Source organism: Phyllobates terribilis, unplaced genomic scaffold (genome assembly GCF_046119375.1).
Source record: "Phyllobates terribilis strain yellow unplaced genomic scaffold, ASM4611937v1 Scaffold_2__4_contigs__length_985480577, whole genome shotgun sequence".
Taxonomy (NCBI): Eukaryota; Metazoa; Chordata; class Amphibia; order Anura; family Dendrobatidae; genus Phyllobates; species Phyllobates terribilis.
Window position 1 is genome coordinate 952169621 of NW_027362762.1, and position 19919 is coordinate 952189539.

Genomic DNA, 19919 nt, shown 5'->3' on the forward strand with positions numbered 1-19919 from the left:
AATATAACTACTATAATACTGCCTCTATGTCCAAGAATATAACTACTATAATACTGCTCCTATGTACAAGAATATAACTACTATAATACTGCTCCTATGTACAGGAATATAACTACTATAATACTGCTCCTATGTACAAGAATATAGCTACTATAATACTGCTCCTATGTACAAGAATATAACTACGATAATACTGCTCCTATGTACAAGAATATAACTACTATAATACTGCCCCCTATGTACAAGAATATAACTACTATAATACTGTCCCCTATGTACAAGAATATAACTACTATAATACTGCCCCCTATGTACAAGAATATAACTACTATAATACTGCTCCTATGTACAAGAATATAGCTACTATAATACTGCTCCTATGTACAGGAATATAACTACTATAATACTGTCCCCTATGTACAAGAATATAACTACTATAATACTGCCCCCTATGTACAAGAATATAACATTATAATACTGCCCCCTATGTACAAGAATATAACTACTATAATACTGCCCCCTATGTACAAGAATATAACTACTATAATACTGCCCCCTATGTACAAGAATATAACTACTATAATACTGCCCCCTATGTACAAGAGTATAACTACTATACTACCCCCTATGTACAAGAATATAACTACTATAATACTGCCCCTATGTACAAGAATATTACTACTATAATACTGCCCCAATATACAAGAATATAACTACTATAATACTGCCCCTATGTACAAGAATATAACTACTATAATACTGCTCCTATGTACAAGAATATAACTACTATAATACTGCCCCCTATGTACAAGAATATAACTACTATAGTACTGCTCCTATGTACAAGAATATAACTACTATAATACTGCTCCTATGTACAAGAATATAACTACTATAATACTGCTATGTACAAAAATATAACTACTATAATACTGCCCCCTATGTACAAGAATATAACTACTATAATACTGCCTCTATGTCCAAGAATATAACTACTATAATACTGCTCCTATGTACAAGAATATAACTACTATAATACTGCCCCCTATGTACAAGAATATAGCTACTATAATACTGCTCCTATGTACAAGAATATAACTACTATAATACTGCCCCCTATGTACAAGAATATAACTACTATAATACTGTCCCCTATGTACAAGAATATAACTACTATAATACTGCTCCTATGTACAAGAATATAACTACTATAATACTGCTATGTACAAAAATATAACTACTATAATACTGCCCCCTATGTAAAAGAATATAACTACTATAATACTGCCTCTATGTCCAAGAATATAACTACTATAATACTGCTCCTATGTACAAGAATATAACTACTATAATACTGCCCCCTATGTACAAGAATATAGCTACTATAATACTGCTCCTATGTACAAGAATATAACTACTATAATACTGCTCCTCTGTACAAGAATATAACTACTATAATACTGCCCCCTATGCACAAGAATATAACTACTATAATACTGTCCCCTATGTACAAGAATATAACTACTATAATACTGCCCCTATGTACAAGAATATAACTACTATAATACTGCCCCCTATGTACAAGAATATAACTGCTATAACACTGCTCCTATGTACAAGAATATAGCTACTATAATACTGCTCCTATGTACAAGAATATAGCTACTATAATACTGTCCCCTATGTACAAGAATATAACTACTATAATACTGCCCCCTATGTACAAGAATATAACATTATAATACTGCTCCTATGTACAAGAATATAACTACTATAATACTGCTCCTATGTACAAGAATATAACTACTATAATACTGCCCCCTATGTACAAGAATATAACTACTATAATACTGCCCCCTATGTACAAGAATATAACATTATAATACTGCTCCTATGTTCAAGAATATAACTACTATAATACTGCCCCCTATGTACAAGAATATAACTACTATAATACTGCCCCTATGTACAAGAATATAACTACTATAATACTGCCCCCTATGTACAAGAGTATAACTACTATAATACTACCCCCTATGTACAAGAATATAACTACTATAATACTGCTCCTATGTACAAGAATATAACTACTATAATACTGCTCCTATGTACAAGAATATAACTACTATAATACTGCCCCTATGTACAAGAATATAACTACTATAATACTGCCCCTATGTACAAGAATATAACTACTATAATACTGCTCCTATGTACAAGAATATAACTACTATAATACTGCTCCTATGTACAAGAATATAACTACTATAATACTGCCCCCCATGTACAAGAATATAACTACTATAATACTGCTCCTATGTACAGGAATATAACTACTATAATACTGTCCCTATGTACAAGAATAAAACTATTATAATACTGCTGCTATGTACAAGAATATAACTACTATAATACTGCTGCTATGTACAAGAATATAACTACTATAATACTGCCCCCCATGTACAAGAATATAACTACTATAATACTGTCCCTATGTACAAGAATAAAACTATTATAATACTGCTCCTATGTACAAGAATATAACTACTTTAATACTGCTCCTATGTACAAGAATATAGCTACTATAATACTGCTCCTATGTACAGGAATATAACTACTATAATACTGTCCCCTATGTACAAGAATATAACTACTATAATACTGCCCCCTATGTACAAAAATATAACTACTATAATACTGCCCCCTATGTACAAGAATATAACTACTATAATACTGCTCCTATGTACAAGAATATAACTACTATAATACTGCCCCCTATGTACAAGAATATAACTACTATAATACTGCCCCTATGTACAAGAATATAACATTATAATACTGCTCCTATGTTCAAGAATATAACTACTATAATACTGCCCCCTATGTACAAGAATATAAATACTATAATACTGCCTCCTATGTACAATAATATAACTACTATAATACTGCCCCCTATGTACAAGAATATAACTACTATAATACTGCTCCTATGTACAAGAATATAACTACTATAATACTGCCCCTATGTACAAGAATATAACTACTATAATACTGCTCCTATGCACAAGAATATAACTACTATAATGCTGCTCCCTATGTACAAGAATATAACTACTATAATACTGCTCCTATGTACAAGAATATAACTACTATAATACTGCCCCTATGTACAAGAATATAACTACTATAATACTGCTCCTATGCACAAGAATATAACTACTATAATGCTGCTCCCTATGTACAAGAATATAACTACTATAATACTGTCCCTATGTACAAGAATAAAACTATTATAATATAGCCATCTTATACTATCTAGCCCCTCTGCATACTCGCTCTCTGCTCTGTAGTCCTTCTGTTCGCAGTGAGGCTGTGTATGCCATAGGTGTGGATACAAGACATTACAGTAAGTATGTGATAGTGGATGCCGTACACTCTTTCTGCAGTATACAGGATTACATTCTGGCGATCAGGTCGGTGTTTAGTGGTAGGAATACATTTTCAGGAGTTGGCTGTATTAATATTCATTTGATTTTCGATCAGTCTTTTAAGACTTGGAACGTCTCGGCCGCACTAACAAGCCCGGAATTGTTGTTGTGCTCAGCGCCTGCTCGCTCTTGTTTGCAGGTATCGTCTCGTTGATATGACCGGGATCAGACGGCGATAGAAGAGGATTGGCCAATTATGTCCCAGGTTTATTCTGGATTTGTTACAGAAATGTCTGTGGTCGGTATATAAATAAGTTATTCACATTGTCACAAGCGAGAGGAGGATTTGGAAGTGACAACTTCTTAGGATGTCATATCCAGACAATAGTTATGGCAATTTGTCCTCAGCCATTGGCACGGCTTTCTTCTAAGGTGTCTCGCCCCCACCCCAAAAAAGGCAATTATACAGTGGATATAAGAAATCTACACACCCTTGTTAAAATGACAGATTTGTGTCAGGTAAAAAAAATCCTACAAAGAAGAACCATTTCAGAACTTTCTCTACCTTTAATGTTGCCCATAACACCCATTTTGAGGAGGAAAAAAAATAACAAAACTAAAACAATACAGTTGCTTAAGCGTGAACTCCCTCTTATAATTGGGGATGTGGTTGAGTTCAGAATTATCCAATGATATTTACACTCATGTTACAGTCAGTAGTAGTCAGTACACAGTTGCCATCATTTACATAGTTAACCCTATAGAAAGTTTCGCTGTTCTAAGAGGATTTTCCTGACATCTTCTTGTATTTTGCTTGCTGTGCCATAGTCTTTAAACAGCTGACAACACAGCAAAGGGATCTCACTGTTGAAAGCGATCAGTCAGGGGCAGCGTACAAAATGTTTTCCAAGGCATTAGAAATACCATGAAACATGGTAAAGACGTCATCAAGAAGTGGCTTAATTTTGGCACAACAGAGACATTTCCTAGACCTGGACACCCATCAAAAATTGATGAAAGGACAAGAAGAAAATTTGTCTGGGAGGCAGTAAAGAGGCTGACTGCAACATTAAAGGACCTGTAGGTATTTCTGGAAAGTCCTGGTTGCATACTGCATGTGAAAAAAATCTCCTGCATTTTGTATATGTCCTGCCTGTGGAGTAGGGGGAAGATGGAAGCATTTTCTTAAATAAAAACATCCAAGCCTGGTTATGTTTTGCCAAAACCTACAACAAGTCTGTCAAAATCAGGGGGGAAAGGGTGCTATGGTCTGATGAGACCTAAATTGAACTTTTTGGCCATAATTACAAAAGCCAACACAGCACATCACAAGAAAAACACCATCCTCACAGTGAGGCATGGTGGAGGCAGCAATGTGCTTTGGTCTGTTTTTCCATAGCTGGAACAGGGGTGTTTGTCAAAGTGGAAGGAATTATGAACAGGTCAAAATATCAGTCGATTTTGCATTAAAACCTTCAAACCTCTGCTAAAATGCTGAAGTTGAAGAGGAATTTCACCTTTCAGCACAACAATGACCCTAAGCGACTTCCAAATTAGCAAAAGAATGGATTCCAGAAAAAGATGGAGGTTTTGAAATGGCCCTTTCCGAGCCCAGACCAATCCGAATGAAAATCTGTGAATGACCTGAAGACGGCGCTGTACACAGGAGATGCCCCCGCAATCTAACAGATGTGGAGCTACTGAAAGAAACAGCAGGCAAAGATGACAATTCTAGATGTGCCGCGCTGATAAACCTTGACCCAAAAAAAGACTGAATGCAGCCAGAAATTCAACAAAGACATAGTTTACAGGTGTGCATATTTATGCAACTTTTTAGATCTTTCTTTTTCCACCCAAAAAGATTTTTGTTTATTTCTCAATGGATTTGTACAGATAATGGGCGACATTAACCTCTTTCCGACATGTCACTTGCCGGGAGCTCGGGTTAAGTGAGAGCCGAACCCCGGCTGTCGCAGCCAGGGGTGATGCCCGCACTGCCCCCTGCTGTTTAATCTTCTGAATGAATAGCAATCACAGCATTTTGAAGGCTAGGAGGGGAAGGGTGTGTGGTCTCCTGCCTGTTCGGCGCCCCAGCGACATGATCACTGGGGCTTGATGGTTGCAATGACAAATAATGACCTCCTGGTCCGTCAGTTACGGTGGCCTGTTAGACTATGCCAGGAGCATGGTCTAAGAGGTTACTGACAGTGCAGCACTGATAGCTATAATGCATTGCAATGCATTATACCACCGATCAGAGTAATAAAAGTTAAAATTCCATAAAAGGTACAAAGTAAAAAAGTAAAAAAAAAAATTGTAAAAATACAAATACGTATATTTATGTACAAACAGAAATAAACAAAAGAGTTCCCATATTTGGTAATGCCGCATCCGGAAAGACCCGACCTATAAAACAATCCCACTAGTTAACCCATTTAGTGAATACCGTAAAAATAAAAATAAAAAAAAGTAGCAGAAAACTATGCTTTTTCATCATACCGCCGAAAAAAAGTGGAATAAAACGCAATAAAAAAGTTTTATGTAAACAAAAATGATACAGCTGAAAACATCATCTTGTCCCACAAAAGACAAGCAGCCATACAGTTCTATCAGCGGAGAAATAAAAAAGTTACAGCTCTCAGAATAAAGCAATGCAAAAATAATTATTTTTCTATAAAATACTTTTTAATGTGTAAAAGTGCCAAAACACAAAAAAATATATAAATGTAGTATCGCTGTAATCGTACTGACGCGAAGAATAAAGCTGTCTTTTCAAAAAGACAGCTTTATAAAAACCCAATATAAATCTGGTATCGCTGTAATCAGACCGACCCGAAGAATAAAGTCGTCTAATCACTTATACCACACGAGGAACAGCGTAAAAAATAAATAAAACCAAATTCTTCACCTGCTGTTGATTTGTTCATTCTGCCTCTCAAATATCTCAGTATGGCTCGGCTCACATTTATCCTGCGCTCTGTGCTGAGCGCTTACACAGGGGTTTTCGTGTAAATCTTTGAAATACTTGATTCAGACGGAACCACCAGCAGAAGATTCCCTGTAATGAGGCAGATGGAGGCACCGTGGACACCATCTGACCTGTGATCCAGAAGTATCCGTCTTTTTAGGCGGGCATAAAAGTTTTGTGCATTTTTGAAAAGAAGGGCAACGCTGAACAGAGGCCAGATGAAGTTCAGAGTAACTCTTCTGCCTCATTATAGTGAATGGATCCCTCGGGGATTTCATCTGAATCATGTCACTCAGAGATTTAGATGGAAACCCCGATATAAGTGCTTAGTGTAGAGCACAGGATAAATGTGATCCAAAATGTTATGTAAAATGTTCCCAACAAAAGCATCAACTCAATCCACAAAAAAAGCAAGTTCCCAATCAGGTGCGCCATCTGTTATCAGAAATATAGGGGCTTCCACATTACTGGAAGCACAAAGGCTCTGGAAAAGCGCCATGGCTCCTCGCCCCCCAAAAGAAATCCAGCGAATTCTGCTCTCCCAAATCCAAATGCCCACTCCCTTCTGAGCCCCACAGTGTTCCTAAACCAAATTTAGCGTACATATGTTTGGCATTTCTGTAGGAAAGAGAGCCCATCTAATTTATGGGGTCCAAGTCTCCAGACACACAAGCTAGGCACAATGTACGGGCACTACACAACGTACGGGCACTACAATGTACTGGGCACTACACTGACAGATTTTTACTAAGCAACATCCGCTGCTGTTTGTTTCTGAAAAACATCCATGGAGTCAAAATCGTCATTGCACCTGTAGATGAATTCTCAGAGGGGTGTAATTTGCAAAATGTTTTCACTTGAGGGGGGATTCTGCTAGTCTAGTACTTAGGAGCTCTGTATATGGAGTCCGCCAACTATTCTAGAAAAATTTGTGCTCCAGGAGTCAAATAGCTTTCCGTCCCTCCCGAGTCTCGCCATGTGGCTAAGCAGTACTGGACAGCCACATATGGGGTATTTCCAAGTTTAGCAGAAATTGTGGCACAATCTTTGGTGCCAGTTTTACCCATTTACCAGTGTGACAATGTAAAATTTAAGGCTAGAACAACATTTTTCTGGTAAAAATGTACCGCATATGCTCGAGTATAAGCCAACTTTTTCAGCACATTTTTTATGCTGAAAAAGCCCCCCCTCGGCTTATACAGAGTTATATACATATATACTTATATATATGTAGTATTTTCCGGTGGTGGTGGGGTTGTGGAGGCGGAGGAGCGGTGCACCGGCTGCTGCAGCTATCACGTGTGCCCGTTGCTAAAGAAAATGATTATTCACTCTTCTCCACGCCCATGGAAGAGGAGAGGAGAGAATATTCATTTTATTTAATAACACACACTGTCAGTCGCAGCCGCCAGCTTCCTGTTGCGGCACAGCAATCCTCTGTGCCCGCTGTTAGAGAGTATGAATATTCACTCTTCTCCACTCCAATGGGCTTGGAGAGGAGTGGATATTCATTCTCTTTATTATCGGGCAGTAGTAGGATCGCTGAGCAGCAGCAGGAGCTATGGCGCTGCTGACACTGTGCGCTATTAAAGAAAATGAATATTCATTCTACTCCACTCCCATAGTCCCGGCGTGGAGAGGAGTGAATATCCCCGCAGCTCACCTCTGCATCTGAGGGCGCATGGCAGTGACGGCAGAGGGAAGGAAGGCGAGTAGAAGTATTTATTTTTTCTATGTGTGCAGTGATGGGGGGCCATGTATACCAGAATAGGGGGCCTTGCATACCAGGATTAGGGATGAGGGGGCCATGCATACCAGGATAGGGGGGCAATGCATACTAGGATTGGGGATGATGGGGCCATGCATACCAGGATAGGGGGGCAATGCATGCAAGGATTGGGGATGATGGGGCCATGCATACCAGGATTGGGGGGCCATGCATTGGGCCATGATGAGAGGGCCATGCATACCAGGATAGGGGTGCCATGAATACCAGGATTGGGATGAGGGGATTATGCATACCAGGAATGGGATGAGGGGGGCCATGCATACCAGTATTGGTGATGAGGGGCCATGCATACCAGGATTGGGGATGAGGGGTGCCATGCATACCAGGATTGGTGATGAGGGGTGCCATGCATTCTAGGATAGGGGTTCCATGCATACCAGGATTGGGATGAGGGGTGCCATGCATGCCAGGATTGGAGAGGAGTGGGCAATGCTTACCAGGATCGGGATGAGGGGTGCCATGCATACCAGGATGGGGAAATTTACCAGTAGCTGCTGCATTTCCCACCCTAGCCTTATACTCGAGTCAATAAGTTTTCACAGTTTTTTGTAGTAAAATTAGGTGCCTCTCGGCTTATATTCGGGTATATAAGTTAATTATACTTTCTTCATCACCCAATGGTATAAAATTCAGTGAGGCACATGTGATGTCAATATGATCACTGCACCCCTATATGAATTCATTTGGCGATATAGTTTGTAAAATCGGATCACTTGAGGGTGTTTTCCACGATTTAGGCACATCAGGAGCTCTGCAAACACGACATGCCATCCGCTATCTATTCCAGACAATTTTCGCTCCAAAAGTCAAATGGCGCTCCTTCCCCTGCAAGCCCAGCCGTGCACCCAAACAGTTGTTTCCCACCACATATAAGGTATCGGCGTACTCAGGAGAAATTGAACAACAAATTGTACAGTCCATTTTCTCTTGTTACCTTTGTGAAAAAGCAAAATTTGGGACTAAAGCAACATTTTTGTGAGAAAAATTAAGTGATTATTTTTTCCTTCCACATTGCTTTAATTTCTGTAAAGCATCTGAAGGGTTAATAAACTTAATGTGGCTGTAAGCACTTTGAGGGGTGCATTTTTTTAATATGGTGTCACTTTTAGGTATTTTCTGTCATATAGCCCCCCCCCCCCCAAAGTCACGTCAAATGTAACGTGGTTCCTACAAAAATAGATTTTGTTGGAAAAATGAGAAATCGCTAATAATATTTTTTTTTATTAGTAAGTTCGAAGGGTTAAAAGTGTATGTTTCAAAAATGATGCTGGTGTAAAGTAAGCATGTGGTAAATGTTATGCTGTCTGGTTTGGGGGCATAAAAATTCTACATTTGGAAAATTGTGAAGTTTTCTAATTTTTTGTCAAATATTTTCATAAATAAAGCGCAAAAAAAACAAAGCAAAATGTGTCACAAGTGTTAGATCTGCTATCTAACACTTCTATGCGGTGTAATGACGTGTAGTGATGTACAGTAATGCCGGAGATTCAACTTCTATTTCCTGAGATGTGATAACATCTGTTCACGTCTCATATACAGTATGATGGGGGGGTGGGTGAGGTTCAGGAGAACAGTTTCTTAGTTATATCCTAGTGGGTACGAGCACAAGTTGTGCTAAATCCTACTTAGTACGACCTACAGTGCTGAAATAATACGATAATCCAGGGCAGAAATAAACATGCCAAAGCGTGCCCAAGTACCACCGCCATACATTGCTCAAATAACATCGCCATAGAATGGCAAAATAGCTCTCATTCATACTCCTGCTAAAATTAGATATTGAAACTGCGCCAACTACATAACTTCACTTCTGTCTTATAATAAAGCTTTAAAATATATAAAAATGTAAATAAAATAAAACATTTAAAAAATCCCAAATATTAAACCATTTTTTAAACATAATTTTTATAACCTTTTTTTATGCGTCTTTCATGAAAGAAATTCATTGTGAACTGAAATATATATTAGACGTAGAAGCTAAAAAGTTTGCACATATCTTTTTTTTTTTTTTTTTACGTTACATTTTTTCTGTACCAGCAAAAATAATCTCGCACAGCTACAAATATAAAAACAAAAACATATTCTAGGCCCAATCATTGAGATGGAAGAGATGAAATATTATTGAGTCATAAATTGTACAACAGACTAAAATCTTCTATATAGTAATTATTAGACAGAATCAATACTCTGTACATTGTCTGTGATCAATGAATGGGGATGTAGGAACCGTAAGAGGATTTCTCTCTTTTGGTGGGAAAAATTTTTTTACATAATAATTATAAGTATTTTTTATTTAGTCTTTATATATATATATTATACATGTATATTTATTTAGTTAGTTATTTTATGTTAATCAACATAATTATACTTAACCACAATCCATATAAGGGAATCTATATAGTTAACCCATCTACCTCCATCTGAGCGCAGGTTCACAGTTTTTTTTAAATTTTATATATTTATATATATATATATATATATATATATATATATATAGTTAGTTATTTTATATACAGTATAAATGTATTATATATTTATTTAAATTTATATTGTATATAAAATAACTAACTAAATAAATAATAGTTGGTTATTATATATATTACATACATTTATTTATTTAGTCATCTAGTTATTTTATAAATTATACATATTTATATATTTTATATACACGTTTATTTAGTTAGCTATTATATATATATACAGTACAGACCAAAAGTTTGGATGCACCTTCTCATTTTAAGATTTTTCTGTATTTTCATGACTATGAAAATTGTACATTCACACTGAAGGCATCAAAACTATGAATTACCACATGTGGAATTATATACTTAACAAAAAAGTGTGAAACAACTGAAAATATGTCTTATATTCGAGGTTCTTCAAAGTAGCCACCTTTTGCTTTGATGACTGCTTTGCACACTCTTGGCATTCTCTTGATGAGCTTCAAGAGGTAGTCACCGGAAATGGTCTTCCAACAATCTTGAAGGAGTTCCCAGAGATGCTTAGCACTTGTTGGCCCTTTTGCCTTCACTCTGCGGTCCAGCTCACCCCAAACCATCTCGATTGGGTTCAGGTCTGGTGACTGTGGAGGCCAGGTCATCTGGCGTAGCACCCCATCACTCTCCTTCTTGGTCAAATAGCCCTTACACAGCCTGGAGGTGTGTTTCAGGTCATTGTCCTGTTGAAAAATAAATGATGGTCCAACTAAACGCAAACCGGATGGAATAGCATGCCGCTGCAAGATGCTGTGGTAGCCATGCTGGTTCAGTATGCCTTCAATTTTGAATAAATCGCCAACAGTGTCACCAGCAAAGCACCCCCACACCATCACACCTCCTCCTCCATGCTTCACGGTGGGAACCAGGCATGTAGAGTCCATCCGTTCACCTTTTCTGCGTCGCACAAAGACAAAGTGGTTGGAACCAACGATCTCAAATTTGGACTCATCAGACCAAAGCACAGATTTCCACTGGTCTAATGTCCATTCCTTGTGTTCTTTAACCCAAACAAGTCTCTTCTGCTTGTTGCCTATCCTTAGCAGTGGTTTCCTAGCAGCTATTTTACCATGGAGGCCTGCTGCACAAAGTCTCCTCTTAACAGTTGTTGTAGATATGTGTCTGCTGCTAGAACTTTGTGTGGCATTGACCTGGTCTCTAATCTGAGCTGCTGTTAACCTGCGATTTCTGAGGCTGGTGACTCGGATAAACTTATCCTCAGAAGCAGAGGTGACTCTTGGTCTTCCTTTCCTGGGGCGGTCCTCATGTGAGTCAGTTTCTTTGTAGCGCCTGATGGTTTTTGCAACTGCACTTGGGGACACTTTCAAAGTTTTCCCAATTTTTCGCACTGACAGACCTTCATTTCTTAAAGTAATGATGGCCACTCATTTTTCTTTAGTTAGCTGCTTTTTTCTTGCCATAATACAAATTCTAACAGTCTATTCAGTAGGACTATCAGTTGTGTATCCACCAGTCTTCTGCACAACACAACTGATGGTCCCAACCCCATTTATAAGGCAAGAAATCCCACTTATTAAACCTGACAGGGCACACCTGTGAAGTGAAAACCATTTCCGGTGACTACCTCTTGAAGCTCATCAAGAGAATGCCAAGAGTGTGCAAAGCAGTCATCAAAGCAAAAGGTGGCTACTTTGAAGAACCTAGAATATAAGACATATTTTCAGTTGTTTCACACTTTTTTGTTAAGTATATAATTCCACATGTGTTAATTCATAGTTTTGATGCCTTCAGTGTGAATGTACAATTTTCATAGTCATGAAAATGCAGAAAAATCTTTAAATGAGAAGGTGTGTCCAAACTTTTGGTCTGTACTGTATATATATATATATATATATATATATATATACACACAGTGAAATAAATAAATTGATATATATTATACATATTTATTTAGTCATTATATAATATATACGTGTGTGTAATATATATATGTATGTAAAAGGACACCCCTGGTCAAAATTACTTTTATTGTGAACAGTTAAGCAAGTTGAAGATGAAATTATCTCTAAAAGGCCTAAAGTTACAGATGACACATTTTCTTTGTATTTTAGGCAAAAACAAAAAAAAAAGATATATATATATATATATATTTTTTTTTTCAACTTTGACCAAGGTTTCAGAGCTTAATTAGCCTGTTAGGGTGATGACTTGTTCACTATCATCATTAGGAAAGGCCAGGTGATGGAAATTTCCCAGCTTTATATAAAGATCCAGCCTCCTCTAACCTTGTACCAAAAAACAGCAGCCATGGCTTCTTCTAAGCAGCTGCCGAGCACTATGAAAATGGTGGAGGCCTACAAAGCAGGAGAAGCCAATAAGAAAATAGCAAAGTGTTTCCAAGTTGCACTTTCCTCAGTTGGAAATGTAATTAAGAAATGTCAGTTACCAGGAAGAGTGGAGGTCAAGATAAGGTCTGGAAGACCAAGCAAAATTTCAGTGAGAGCTGCTGGTAGGATTGCTAGAGAGGCAAATCACAACCCCCGCTTGAGTGCAAAAGACCTTATGAAAGATTTAGTAGACTCTGGAGTTGTGGTACATTGTTCTACTGTTCAGAGACACCTGCACAAATATGGCCTTCATGGAAGAGTCATCAGAAGAAAACCTGTCCTGCTTCCTCACCATAAAATTTAGTGTCAGAAGTATGTAAGAGAACATCTAAACAAGCCTGATGTATTTTGGAAACAAGTCCTGTGGACTGATGAGGTAAAATAGAAAACTTTGACCACAATGATTAAAGGTATGTGTGTTGAAGAAAAGGCACAGCATTTCAGGAAAAGAACATCTTGCCCACCATTAAGCATGGGGGAGGATCAATAAGGCTTTGGGCTTGTGTTGCAGCCAATGGCACGGGGAACATTTCACGGGTAGAGGGAAAAATGTATTCAATGAAATTTCAACAAATTCTTGATGCAAACATAACTCTATCTGTAAAAAAGCTGAAGTTGAAAAGATGATTCTACAAATGGATAATGATCCTAAACACACGTCAAAATCCACAATAGATGACCTCAAAAGCCACAAGCTGAAGGTTTTACAATGGCCCTGACAGTCCCCTGATCTGAACATCATTGAAAATCTGTGGCTGGACCTCAAAATAGCAGAGCATGCAAGACGACCCAGGAATCTCGCAGAACTGGAAGAATTCTCCAAGGAAGAACGGAGGAAAATCCCTCAAACAAGAATCGAAAGACTCTTGTCTGGCTGCAAAAAGCATTTACAAGCTGTGATACTTTCAAAAGGGGGCTCTATTAAGTACTAACAATGCAGGGTGCCTAAACGTTTGCATTGACCAATTTTCCTTTTTGTAATTATTAAAATGAAAAAATTAGTATATATATATATATATATATATATATATATATTATTATTTTTTTATTATTATTTTTTTTTTTTTTTTTTTTTTTTTGCCTAAAATACAAAGGAAATATGTCATCTATAACTTTTGGCCTTTTAGATCATTTCATCTTCAACTTGCCCAACTGTTCACAATAACAGGAATTTTGACCATAAAAGCCGCTATCAGATTTTGTCAGAGGTATTTAATAGGCTGATAGCAGTGACCAGAGTCGGCTCAGATCTCTGCACTGGAGATTTGTGATTATGGCAGCAAGGATTTTTTGGCACTTTTTCATTTTCCATTGCCTTTTCTGAGGTTAAAATAGCTGATACAGGGAACAATAAAAATATATTACACAGCATGGCAAATGGTGATTTTTGCTTTTTAAATGAAGTGGTAACCAATAAATAAAACAAAATCCTAAAAAGAGTGTCTCAGAGTTGAATATGGCACCAAAACGTCAACATCACAAGGCACAGGGAGCGTAGGACTGATAGAAAAGTCGCATTGTCCCATAGATAAACTACATAAGTACCTTATATGCAAACTACACAACTCCGTAACCATTAGTCCCCCAAATAATAGTGATAGATAAATGACAGGGCCACCGAAAAATTACCATACCCCATAGGTAACCACAGTGCTTGGAGGGGAACCACACATGGCCCTAGAGAATTCCTTAAAGACTAATAGATAATAATCTACACTGTCCCATATGTAAACTCAAGAGGAAACCCATGGTAAATGACAACATAACGAGACCCCGTAGGTGGACCGAAAAATAAATAGGTAATTCTCACAGATGAAATATCATCTCAACCTATAAGAAAACTACAGCTTCTAGGGCACCGACGCCACCCTACAGATCAACTACATGAACGACGAGTAAATGACTGAACATCAGTGCAGCACCGGAAGGTAATATATCGATGGCTGCCCGTACAATATAATACCACACAATACCCAAGGGCAGTCGGGTGACCACAGGGCGGGCGACACTACTGATTGCTTTAAGGACCACTGGGAGCATTATGGATCGTAGGGACACCGAAGCCTCCCATAGAGAGAAGTGTAACAGTCACTGATAAATAACAGTACCCTATAGGTACACTTTATTAATGACAGTACTCACGCGAGAGTTTCAGTACCCCACAAGTGAACTACAGGACCCATGAATAGACTACAGTACCGATAACTACATCCCAGAACTAATAAGTAAACTATAATACTCATAACTACACTACAAGACCCATAACCACATATATACTACAGTACCATAACCACATATACTACAGTACCAATGATTAACAAGACCCATAAATACATATACTACAGTACCTATGGTTAACTACAGTACCCATAACCATATATACTACAGTACCCATAACCACATATACTACAGTACCAATGATTAACAAGACCCATAAATACATATACTACAGTACCTATGGTTAACTACAGAACCCATAACCATATATACTACAGTACCCATAACCACATATACTAAAGTACCAATGATTAACAAGACTCAAATACATATACTACAGTACCTATGGTTAACTACAGTACCCATAACCATATATATTACAGTACCCATAACCACATATACTATAGTACCAATGATTAGCAAGACCGATAAATACATATACTACAGTACCTATGGTTAACTACAGTACCCATAACCATATATATTACAGTACCCATAACCACATATACTACAGTACCCATAACCACATATACTACAGTACCCATAACCACATATACTACAGTACCCATAACCACATATACTACAGTACCTATGATTAACAAAACCCATAACCACATATATACTACAGTACCTATGGTTAACTACAGTACGCATAACCATATATACTACAGTACCCATAACCACATATACTACAGTACCCATAGTTTTCAGTGCTCATATACTACAGTACCCATAACTAGTTTACAGTTCTCATATACTACAGTACCCATAACTATTTTAAAATATTCATATACTACAGGACCCATAAAGAAACTACAGGTATCATAACATTACAGTACCCATCAGTACACCACAGTACGATAAGTAAACTATAGTATCCATAAATGATATTACCCATAACTAGAGCACCGATCGAACTATGTTACCCAAATCTAGACAACAGTATCCATAGCCACATATATTGCAGTACGAAAGCTACAGTGCCCATATCTACATCACAGTACCGACAAGTAAACTACAGTTCCCATAACTACATCACAATAGCCGTAAGTAAACTACAGTGCCCATTACTACATCAAAGTATACATAAGTAAACTATGGCACCCATAACTAAACTACAGTACCAATAACTACATCACAGTACCCATAACTAAATCACCATATCAATAAGGAAACTACAGTGCCCATATCTACATCACCGTACCCATAAAGAAACTACAGTGCCCATATCTACATCACCATACCCATAAGGAAACTACAGTGCCCATATCTACAGCACAGTACTGATAAGTAAACTTCGGCACCAATAACTACATCATAGTACTGATAAGTAAAGTACAGCGCCCATATCTACATCACAGTACCCATAAGTAAACTACAGTGCCCATAACTACATCACAGTACCCATAAGTAAACTACAGCACCCATAACTACATCACAGTACCGATAAGTAAACTACAGTACCCATAACTACGGTACATCACAGTACCAATAAGAATAAGTAAACTACACTAACCATAACTACATCACAGAACCCATAAGTAAACTACAGTGACCATACCTACATCACAGTACCAATAAGTAAACTACAGTGACCATACCTACATCACAGTACCCATAAGTAAACTACAGTGACCATACCTACATCACAGTACCGATAAGAATAAGTAAATTACATTACCCATAACTACATCACAATACCCATAAGTAAACTACTTCACCCATAACTACATACAGTGTCCATAAGTAAACTAGAGTACCCATACCTATATAATCGTACCCATAAGTAAATTACAGATCCCATAACTACATCAAAGTACACATAAGTAAACCACGGCACCCATAGCTAAACTACAGTACCAGTAACTACCCATAAGGAAACTACAGTGCATATATCTACATAACCATACCCATAAGGAAACTGCAGTACCCATAACTACAGCACAGTACCCATAATGAAACTACAGTACCCATCACTACATCACAGTACCGATAAGTAAACTACGTCACCTATAACTACATCACAGTACCAATAAGTAAAGTACAGCGCCCATATCTACATCACAGTACCCATAAGTAAACTACAGTGCCCATAACTACATCACAGTACCCATATTAAAGTACGGCACCCATAAAAACATCACAGTACCCATAAGTAAACTACAGCACCCATAACTACATCACAGTACCGATAAGTAAACTACAGTACCCATAACTACGGTACATCACAGTACCAATAAGAATAACTAAACTACAGTACCCATAACTACATCACATTACTGATAAGTAATCTACAGTACCCATAACTACATCACAGAACCCATAAGTAAACTACAGTGACCATACCTACATCACAGTACCGATAAGTAAACTACAGTGACCATACTACATCACAGTACCCATAAGTAAACTACAGTGACCATACCTACATCACAGTACCGATAAGAATAAGTAAACTACACTACCCAGAACTACATCACAATACCCATATGTAAACTACGTCACCCAGAACTACATCACAGTACCCATAAGTAAACTATGTCATCCATAACTACATACAGTACCCTTAAGTAAACTACAGTACCCATATCTACATCACAGTACCAATAACAATAAGTAAACTACACTACTCAGAACTACATCACAGTACCCATAAGTAAACTACGGCACCCAGAACTACATCACAGTACCCATAAGTAAACTACGTTACCCATAACTACATACAGTACCCTTAAGTAAACTACAGTACCCATATCTACATCACAGTACCAATAAGTAAACTATGGCACCCATAGCTACATCACAGTACTGATAAGGAAACTACAGTACCCATAACTATATCACAGTACCCATAAGTAAACTACAGTACCTATAAGTAAACTATTGCACCCATAACTTCATCACATACCGACAAGTAAACTACAGTGACCATACCTACATCACAGTACCGATAAAAATAAGTAAACTACACTATCCATAACCACATCACAATACCCATAAGTAAACTACGTCTCCCATACTCCCAATTGGAACATCATTATTATACAAGGGCAAAGAGGACATGACCTCCAACAGTACAATCCTACAACATTGCCATGCTCGTTGTACCCAAAAATCTACCTAAAAATAATATTTTATTAGACTTAAGATTTATCCTCTGGAAATAAGTCAGCAGAATCGTACTAGAGACAAAGGAACCAGCGATAGGAAGTTACGTGTTCACAACGTTGTGTTCTTTGAACTGATAAATAATTATATTTTAAAAAGCAAACCCCAAAAAAAAAGTAAAAATTATGAAGATTTTAAAAATGTCTCCGGGTCAGGGTCAGACGGCAAATGACCTTGAGTGTTTTTGTCCGTTCTTTCCATCGAACGCGGTGACTTGTACACCTCCAGATAAGGTGTGTCAGCTCGAATCGAAAGGGAGCCGGCACTCGAATCCACAAATGTAAAAACATAAAGTCTAATTAAGGTCAATAGACATAAAATTTACACTGAATGAGACGTCAAAGCATAAAAAAAAAAAAAAAGTACACATTTTTCAAAAATTTTCAAGAAAGTTTTTACAACTTGTTGGTTTAGATCTTGGACGTTACCTGCTGTGGAGAGGCGAGTGTGGAGGAAGGCGGACAGGGCGATCCAGGTGGCCTTCATGGTGAGTCGGGGCCGCTCTTTGTTGTACCGGTCGTCGTCACCTGCTCGGAGCAGAGCTTTTGGCTTTTCCACCCACACGGCTCTGCTTCTGAGCTGCACAGGAAGTGGAAGATCTAAGACATCGTATATACAACCTGCAGCTTACTCACTACTATATACTGCACACACAGCCATAGACCGCACTGCTCCGCCTCATCTCATCCACCATCATCACAGGAAACTTATTTTGTGTCTTTGTTAATTACTATACTAATGTTATCTACTATTCACTCTGAGCTTCTTGGTTCTGATACTGCGACTGCGTGATTGGATATTTTGTGCAATATACAACAGGATTGTGTGCACTGCATGGTGGTATCATTTATGTAGTGCACGGCAGTATTATGTGAGGACTATATAGTGGTATTATTTATGTAGTGCACGGCAGTATTATGTGAGGACTATATAGAGGTATTATTTATGTAGTGCACGGCAGTATTATGTGAGGACTATATAGAGGTATTATTTATGTAGTGCCTGGCAGTATTATGTGAGGACTATATAGAGGTATTATTTATGTAGAGCCCGGCAGTATTATGTGAGGACTATATAGTGGTATTATTTATGTAGTGCCTGGCAGTATTATATGAGGACTATATAGTGGTATTATTTATGTAGGGCCCGGCAGTATTATGTGAGGACTATATAGAGGTATTATTTATGTAGTGCACGGCAGTATTATCTGAGGACTATATAGTGGTATTATTTATGAAGTGCACGGCAGTATTATGTGAGGACTATATAGTGGTATTATTTATGTAGGGCCCGGCAGTATTATGTGAGGACTATATAGAGGTATTATTTATGTAGTGCCCGGCAGTATTATGTGAGGACTATATAGTGGTATTATTTATGTAGTGCACGGCAGTATTATGTGAGGACTATATAGAGGTATTATTTATGTAGTGCCTGGCAGTATTATGTGAGGACTATATAGAGGTATTATTTATGTAGTGCCTGGCAGTATTATGTGAGGACTAT

At 37.6% G+C, this 19919-nt stretch overlaps 1 protein-coding gene across 1 annotated transcript in view; it reads right to left on the bottom strand.

Moving 5' to 3' along the window:
• Nucleotides 1-19040, bottom strand: part of CD247 (CD247 molecule) — a 127537-nt gene extending 108497 nt beyond the window's left edge. The window contains exon 1 of the mRNA XM_073668561.1: nucleotides 18842-19040. Coding sequence (XP_073524662.1) covers nucleotides 18842-18899 — 58 coding nt within the window. The 5' untranslated portion in view covers nucleotides 18900-19040. The remainder of the gene's footprint in view (nucleotides 1-18841) is intronic.
• Nucleotides 19041-19919: the final 879 nt, after the last annotated feature.